The sequence below is a fragment of the Kryptolebias marmoratus genome, linkage group LG20 (assembly GCF_001649575.2).
Source record: "Kryptolebias marmoratus isolate JLee-2015 linkage group LG20, ASM164957v2, whole genome shotgun sequence".
In the NCBI taxonomy this organism is placed as follows: domain Eukaryota; kingdom Metazoa; phylum Chordata; class Actinopteri; order Cyprinodontiformes; family Rivulidae; genus Kryptolebias; species Kryptolebias marmoratus.
Genome location: NC_051449.1, coordinates 25,286,576 through 25,295,762, shown reverse-complemented (window position 1 = coordinate 25,295,762; position 9,187 = coordinate 25,286,576). Strand labels below are relative to the sequence as shown.

Below are 9,187 nucleotides of genomic sequence, written 5' to 3'. Positions count from 1 at the left end.
AGGCGCTCGCCAACGTGCCCCACCTCCAGGCCTGGCTCCAGAGTGGGGCCCCGGTGACCCGCGTCCGGGCGAGGGAACACTGTGTCCAATATTTTGACTCATCATAAGGGGTCTTTGGGCTGCACTTCGTCGGGCCCCTCACCTAGGACCTGTCTGCCTTTGGTGACCCTGCTAGGGGCATGAAGCCCCTGACAGCATAGCTCCTAGGATCATTGGGACACTCAAACACCTCCACCACGATAAGGTGGCAGCCCAGGGAGAGGTCACTAGAATCAGTTCATTAAAATGATTCATTCAAAAGATTTGTTCACTGAATCCATCAGTTCACACAGCTTGTTAGTTAGTTTGTTAGTTAGTTAGTTAGTTTATTTCTTTTGTGCCGTACACCATAAAAGGTGCCCAGCCCCCATGGGCTTATTAAACACACAAACATATTTCAAAGATGCAGACAGAGACCAACATCAACATCCTTCAAACATAAAGTGTCTTCTTTTCAAAGATGCAAGGGTTTTAAAACAAACTGAGCTAAGTGAAACACGTGCGTGAGTCAGTATTTTGTTCATTATATGGATCAGTCCTTTGCTGCAGTATGTTGTTTCTGCGCATGGGCGAATTAGCAGTAAGTTTACTGAGTAAATCCCTCCCCGTCCGCACGGCACACGCTGCTGTGTCATTTAAATTTACGTCATGAGTGAGTCACAGTAGGCTGAAGTTCCACTTCTGCTGAACTCACCTTTTTCTTTTTCTTTCTTATTATTTTCTTATTTTTTATTTTTTTCTCAACTGAACTAAGTAAGAAACCAATCAGTGAATAAAGTGATTTGGTTCAGTTCGTTGACTCAAAATATTTGTTCGTTTTAACAAATCATTTATGAAAGACACAACACTACCGCCTAGGGTGTCCTGGTGCCAAGTGCACTTATGAATACCTTTATGTTCGAACATGGTGTTCATTATGGATGATCTATGACTTCCACAGAAATCCAATAACAGAACCACATTCGGGTTCATATCATGGAGCCCATTCCTCCCAATCATTTACCTCCAGGTTACACTCTCGTTACTCACGAGGACAATGAAGTTGCCCATCAGAATTGTAAAGTCCCCAGAACTCCTTCCAATGACTTCAAAAAGGCTGGGTACTCTGAACTTCAGTTTGGCACATAGGCACAAACAATTCGGAGTCTCCCTACCCGACGATGCAGGGAACTAATTAAGGTGAATAGTTCTGTCCTATACTTGGGCTTTGGTTACATACTGTGAAAGAAAGATAACACTGTCAAACACAAGTTGCTTAGGATGAGAATATTTGATAGGACAATTCAGCTTTTGTGTTTTTGGATTAAAGATTGAAGTCTTGAGTTTACCCCTATTTCCTTTCTGGGTCACAAGGGAGCAGGTGCCTCTCTCCAGCAGTTATTGTGTGAGACAAGACGTACATCCATCACAGAACTAAACTACAGTGGGCATAGTTAGATAGTTTTGTAAATTAAAACTGCCACTGTTACCCTTTTTTGCAAGTTTTTTTTTTTTTTTTTCTTGTTCAAACATTATTTTAAGCTGTTATTTACGTGAGTTGCTTTAACATGTAACATTGGTTTCTTTCCATATTTTTTATCCAACATCTCACCAATGTGGATCCCTGAGATAGCTCCATAGTCTACATCCTCTGTCACTGGAGAATCTAGAAAAGATTTAAGGAAATAACAAGATAAATGATACATCAAACCCTTAAAAAATGACATGCATGGCTCTAATATTTTATTTATTACTGCATGTTCTGACCTGAATGTCATTCGTTTTATTCTAAAAGTGCCATATTACAATTTATGTAAAATGTTTGCATTTTAATTATAATAATATAAATATGTCTATTATGCTGAGCTTTTTTCTCATTTGTGGAGTATGTGGATGAAAAAAGGAAAGAGTACAAGTGAAGGCCAGATAGGTTCACCTTTGACCCCACCCTTCAGACATACTCTTCCACTTCTCATTTTTTCACTGAAAAAGCTTTAGTATGTTTAAGTGTTTTTATGCTTTTCAGCTATTGTCAGTGTGTGAAGAGAACTATCTTGTCACCTGGTGTTTTGTAAAGCCGAGGCTTGAACAGGGCTTTTGGTCGCTGCAATGCAACTCGTCTGAAAAACAAACAAACAAAAAAAACCTGAAGGAAATGCTTTCTACAAAACTTTGTTGAAACAAGTCAAGGATTATAAAAAGTGATCACCTTTCATGCAGTTGCTTTGAGGGGATAAGACCTGCCTGTTGGCTGCCATCCCTGAGGCGACAGGCCTGCCACCAGCTGTTGTCTTTCATGCTGACGAGGTGAAGGACGTCTCCCCTTCTAAAGGCCACTGCAGCACCCTTACACGGGATGGTCGGATCATCCACCGGATCATAGTCAAACAAAGCCCGCACAAATAACTGAGGGGAAAATAGTAATCTGCACTTGAACACGCAGAATGGCATTAAATAGGAAATAACTTTCATTCATATATATATATATATATATATATATTTATTTATTCTGGCTATTTTTTCTTCTGCAATTTTGTGAACATCTACATCCTGACAGCGAAAACATTTGTCTGGTTTCCCTGCATGCTGGTGTCACTTTTTAAAAAAATGACCACAGTCACTGAAAATAATGTGCCTTCATTCATTGCAAAAGCTCCTTGCTAAAAACAAAAAAAATAGTTTCCAGCTTGGTTATTCACTGTGCAAGAGACTTAAATAATCATTGTCAATAATAAAATAGCACAGCTGAGGTTTTCAAATGGCAAAAATCTGGATATTGACAAATGATCTTGGTTTAGTAGGACATTATATCTGGAGAACCTTGCTGTTGTAATGACAGCAATGTAGCAAATTCACAAAATATCAGAACACACGAAATTATTAAAACTATTTGTATTGAATCTAGGTTGGGGATCTATTTCTGAGCAACCATATTACATTTCAGAGTACAATTAAATGAAAAAAAAAAACACAAAACATATGCCACCTTTTTTATATTTAATGGCATGTCTTCTTTGTAGGATCCAGGAATGATTTTGAACTTGATTTCACCCCGAGAACAAGCCTGCAAAGAAAAACAATGATATAAAATCTTTAGTTTTGGAAATGTATCTGTTTATGGCATGATTTAAAACGGTCATTCATTAGCTTTAGGCAAGCTGGTACAGGTAAAAATATATTGGATGTAGCATATGTTTATTATATAAAACAGAGCATTTAGGATTCTCTGTATATCTTTATGGTCAACCAACTCTTTGAAACAATTCTCTGCCAACATTGAAGTCCTAATACAATTCAAAACAAAAATCTAAAAAATAAAATCACTGCCATATCTTTTTTTTTTCTTGTAGTTTGGGTCACTTTAGTTTTAAAAAAACAAAACAACAACAACAGTTGAGGTCTTTTTAAATGGGGTTCCTTGAAAACTGACCAATTAATATCTTTCCTGTTGTAGAGAGCTCTTTAAACTATTGTTTGGGAAATAGAGTTTATTTCTGACAAGACTGATGAGCTAAAGGCTAGTTTGGACATGCCCAACAAAGGTTTTAGTTCATACGACTATTTTATAAACCTTTACATTCCCATCAGTGTCACATTACAGGGATGGTTATTTTAGGCACAAATAGCAGCAGCTACAGCCATAGGAAAAAGAAAGTCCACTCTCTGTCAATTAATTTCAATATTAATTGTCCAGAACTTTTCCACAGAACCACACTTTCTGTTATTTCCGTTATTTCTGAACGCCTTGGGTCAGAAATAACTCTTTAATAAAGAATGTTTGCAGGACAAAAAAAGTCTGAGCTTCTGAAGGTGTTCTGCTCTCAAAAGGTGGTTCAAATCAAGCCAAATAATATTTTTCTGACCCAGAGGGCTTTTCAATCAGTTTTATTACTGAATACATTTATTTTCAGGCATCTACAGTTTATTGGGATGGCTCAGTGAAGGCCCATTAGGCAATCACATTTTTAAATTCCACATTCAGTTCTTTAGAATTGTATTTTGATATTATTGCTAAATAGTTTTCATACAAAACAGGCCTTGTATTCCTTGCTGTTAATTGCCAGCACTTTATTGTTTTTTATTACATTTGTTGGCATTTCAAAACATGTAAGAAAAATGATATATATATATGGGACAGTTAAACTTTATGAAAGAAGGGGAGGCAGGGAAAAGAGGGAGGCAGTGAAGTAAAGTGACTGGTGACTGACCAGGAGATGAAGGATTTCCTTTGGTTTTCTGTGTTTCAGTGAAACTCCGTTCACCTCCTTCAGCTCGTCTCCTTCATGGATGAGGTCTTCACATATTATAAATGTACACATAATTATGCATAACTGAACAAGCTCTAATTTTTACCACTGTATGGTACATGTATGTTTATTTTCTCACCACTTTTATCAGCTGGACCTCCTCTCATGATCCTCGCTACAACAATAGCTCCAGTGGATTTGTTCATCTTAATTGTTGCCCCCTTGTTAATGGTGATAAATAAATGATTGGACCACAGACTAATTAGCAGATGCAGAGATGCAAAAAAAGTAATCCTATGAGGAATTAAAAAACGTGTTCAATTAAATAAAACACAGAGAAGCTCCTTACTTTGAGTACCTTTATGCTTACTAAGTTTTGGGGTATCAAGAATGAACCATTTAATTGCCTTTATGTAGCACAAAGCATTATTTACAACAGATGTTATTGACGAGGTACAGTGTAAAATAGAAAGAACATTTATAGAGTTGTCTACAACCAGCTTGTGCTCAAAGGGAACCCTGTTGTACAGAAAACTGGAACATGTTGGATCAATCAAATAAACTGTGTCAGAGTCAGGTCAGTTACCCTCCAATCTGGTTTTGTGATCAATATGAATGTATTGGTCTAAAGTGCCTTTTGGAAGTGCGCACTTTTTGCACATTGCAACAAAGGTCCATTACATAAAAAGTTTCTGATCTTGCAATTTTATTTTTCCTTAACCAGTTTAATTTATTATCATAGACATTATATTAATGACACTTTTTGTCTTATACTTTGCAATAAATCTCAAACACTTGGCATCAAATTTCAATGAAATTTAATGGAAGGCAATGTCTAAAAACAACTAAAGCTTTAAAAGATTTTGATTTTTTATTTGAAATATTTTTTTAGATAGATCTTTTATGTTTTCATGAGCCTTTTAAAGGAAAAATGTGTTCAGTTGTGTAAATGTTAATGTGTATTTTATGGAGTTCTTATGCCAGTTTCTAATAGAAAGAAAATTCTCAACCTTTTGTTAATCCTTAAAATAACACATTTTGAGGATTTATGGCATTGGAGAAGGTTTACAGTGATTGTAGTCCAGTTGTTTCCCCTTGCTTTACTTGATCCAGGATTTTGTTGTTGTTGTTGTTATTGTTGTAAGTCAATGAAGTAATAAATAATGAGGCAGATAAGTAAAATAAAGAAAATGAGCCATGATAAAAGACCTTAAAACTCATCAATATGTATTAAAAACAGAAAATAAATTAACGCATTCCTTCCAAAAAAAGGTTAAACACAAAAACAACTGGACTTCTATTCTGCAGCTAAAGATGTTTCGCTTCTCATCTGAGGAGCTTTCTCAGTTCAAAATGAAGAGAGTGTGGAGTTTGAGCTTTTAAAGCTGAGATGTTCTGTAAGCTACATTCTCATGCAGATGACTCTTATTCTGGTCAACTGAATGCAGGTGTTAATTGGAGTGAAACTTAATGCTCCATTATAGGTTTTTGAAAGCGGAAATCTGAGGCCACCTCCTCTGTTTAAATTTGGTTTCTCTCTTTTGGCCCAGATGGCTTCTTTCACCCCCTTTCAAACCATCTGTCTTCTAGGTTCAAAGTAGGAACATTTTGGCCCTCAAAAGAGTGTCCCTTATCCTTAAGGTGTACGTGAACATCTGAGTCTTGACCTGAAGACCTGGAGATATGGTCCTGAAGATATGGTGTATGCAGTTTAGTGCAGCAAATAATTTCCAGGGGTGTCATTTATAAAACACTGCGTAGGATTCATACTAAAAGTGTACTTATGCCCAAAAGGCAAATATGGCGTACACTAAAAAAAAAAAAAATCAGATTGATAAAACCATGCGTACACACACCAGAAAGCAATTTCCCTTTATAAGTCACACCTGTCCCTAGAAGTTTGCGCACAAGGTCCCTCCTCAGGTTCTGCCCTCCACACACCAACATTCATCCATAAATGGTCAATGCAAAGCACCTCATTAATGTGAAGGTGTATTTAAATGAGCCAGGTGATTAATGTTATTTCATGGTTACCAATGGCAACCATGGAGAAAAGAGTGAAGAAACAAAATTTCACCGAGGCTGAAATTGATAAGGTGGAGAGCAGAAAAAATATAATTTTTGGGAGCCACAGTGGTGGCATTACAAATAAAAGGAAGCATGGGTCAGAGAGGACCATGGCTGAGGTGCAGGAAAAGTGGTCAGAATTCAGGGTGGAGGCAAAAAAGAGACTAACTGTCCACCGCCAGAGCATGTCAGCCACAGGTTGGGTTAAGGGCGTTACCTGAACTGACACCTTTTGAAAGAAGGATGGCCTCCATACTTGGAGAGACAAGTTTGTGTGGCATTCTGTCAGGAAACACTGATTTGGCTGAGACCACAGATGAGCCAAGGAAAACACAGTTTAGTTTATATTATGTGTATATCAGAGGTAAAAGCACAGTGGAACATGTTGTCTTCGTGTTCTCTGGTCCTCTTGAGTCGGCAGGTGGTGAGGAGAGTCTGGGCGAGGGGGTAATAGGCATAGAGGGTCTGGCTGTCCTCGGCACCAGTGCGCCCCAAGCACATGGTGCATCTGGAGGAGGACTGCACCGCCACTGGCATTTCAGAAGGCCGATGGCACGTTCCACAGTTGAGCGTGCACGGGTGTGAGCAGTATGAAAGTGTGCCTCCTCAATGCTCTGGGGGTTTGGAAAGGAGGCAGCACCTGAGGGGGGAGCCACTGTCCCCTCCTGTGTTAATCTGTGGTACACATCACCCTGGTGATCATCCAGGGAGAGGAATGTGATGGGGACAAAACTTGCGTGAACTTTTATTTAAGATTTAAGTTGGCTTAAAGGCCTTTTTATTTGAAAGGTCCTTATGGCTCACCAGCAGAAGCATAAATAATACTGCTGTTTTGAAAGCTTATGATAAAGTCAATCTAAGATTAAAGCTTGATTATAGAGTGAAATTAAATATCTGAGAGGAATCATGATGCAGTGTGGCTTCAATTCCCTAATTCACCATCTGTCACCAGTTTCCCCCGTCTCCAAAACAAACATATATGGTATGCATGGCTCAGTGTTTGCGTGAGGGATCACACATTTTCCCATTAAGTTTGTGTTTTATAAATCACAAACTATGTGTGGAAAGTGACGTTTCAGGCCCTGTCTTTTTGCATACACCAGTTTTATAAATGAGACCCCAGAACTCTATATTGGAGGAACCAAACAGTCTACAAACACAAGAAGTTGTCATTGTGGATCTAGCAAATGACAGCTATGCCATTAGTCAGAGTAGAGTGCTGCTTGCGTTGACCCCATTTCACACCTTCTCACCGACTTAGCTACCTCTCTTGTTGGCTCAGAGCCATAAGAATGGTTAACTTTATCACTCTCTAGCTGCCTCAGTCAATATAGAAATTAGAATGAGAAACTACTTTTTTGTTCATGTTTTTGTAACTGGTTTACAGCAAATATCTTTTTAGAGGTAATCTGCAAACTGTAATTATTATTTATAAATTACTTATCTACAAAAGGAGGGAAAATAGGAAAATTTGCAACATTTCTGTCTGTTTGATTTGAATTGGGCTGAAAAAAACAATACTGACCAGGGGCTCTTTGGTTTTGACCAGGCTGACAATTTTGACAGAATCTTCCTCTTCCTCCAGAGCATCATCAGGTATGGGTGACAGAGTGGGCTCAAAGTCTCTCTGACCCACAGCATCATGGACACGCAGAAGACTCTGTTAAGCAAGTACAGAGAATTTGATATGCCATAAGTTCATGTGTCCATCCATCCATTTTTTTTCCAGGAGAGAGAACCAGACATTCCTCTCCCCAGCAACACTCAACATCCTCCTTGAGGATCTCAATGTGTTACAGGCCAGAAAGGATGTAAAACCCCTTCAGCAAGTTCTGGGTTTGCACTGCCCCTCCCAGTGGGACGTGCTCAGAAAACCTCCAGAGGCATCCTAATCAGAAACTCAAACCACCTTAGCTGACTCCTTTAAATAAAGAGGAGCTTCTTCTTTTTCTTGTCTAGCTTTCACAGCTCTCTCCCAGATCTTCATCGTGTGGCTCATCAGCTTAATTCCCCTGTAGTTGCTACAACTTTTTACATCACCCTTGTTCTTAAAGATTGACACCAACACACTTCTCCTCCATTCCTCAGGTATTTTCTCACTCTCAAAAATGCCAATGAATAATCGAGTCAAAAACCTCACTGCCATCTCTCCTAGAAGTTTCCATCCCTCCACTGGTATGGCATCAGGTCCAACTGCTTGTCCCTTCTTCATCCTCTTCAAAGCTTCTTCATCCTCACTAACCTTTTCCACTTCTTGGTCCACAGTTTCTATGACTTCTGTTCTTCTTTCCCTTTCATTCTCTTCATTTATTAACTCCTCAAAGTACTCCTTCCATCTTCCAATTACACTCTTCTCGCTTCTTAGAACATTACCATTTCTATCTTTAATAATAATAATAATAATAATAATAATAATAATAATAATAATGCATTTTATTTGTAGCGCCTTTCAAGACACCCAAGGACACTTTATAATATAAAGACACAATTAGAATAAAACAAGGTGGCTATAAAATCTAGAAGAATAACAACAGGAAAAGTTACAGAGAAAAGGCTAGCATAAACAGATGAGTCTTGAGTTGTGTTTTGAAAGTCGAGAGATTGTCAATGTTACGTAAGTCAGGTGGAAGAGCATTCCAGAGTTGTGGAGCAGAGTGGGAGAATGCTCTGCTTCCCATGGTACTGAGGCGGACAGGAGGAATGTTGAGGTGGATGGAGGACGATGAACGAAGGGAGCGTGAATGGGTGGTGATGTGCACGAGATCAGACAGATAGGAAGGAGCAAGGTTGTGGATAGCCTTGAATATATATATAAGGATTTTGAATTGAATTCTGAATGAGACGGGAAGCCAGTG

The 9,187-nt window shown here is 38.6% G+C and overlaps 1 protein-coding gene across 1 annotated transcript in view; it reads right to left on the bottom strand.

Moving 5' to 3' along the window:
* The window catches only part of LOC108247957 (MAGUK p55 subfamily member 7), a 61,017-nt gene that overhangs the window by 34,667 nt on the left and 17,163 nt on the right, over positions 1 to 9,187 (bottom strand). Inside the window, 7 exon segments of the mRNA XM_037981940.1 lie at positions 1,631 to 1,684; positions 2,080 to 2,138; positions 2,228 to 2,424; positions 3,005 to 3,082; positions 4,227 to 4,312; positions 4,405 to 4,486; positions 7,858 to 7,992. Coding sequence (XP_037837868.1) covers positions 1,631 to 1,684; positions 2,080 to 2,138; positions 2,228 to 2,424; positions 3,005 to 3,082; positions 4,227 to 4,312; positions 4,405 to 4,486; positions 7,858 to 7,992 — 691 coding nt within the window.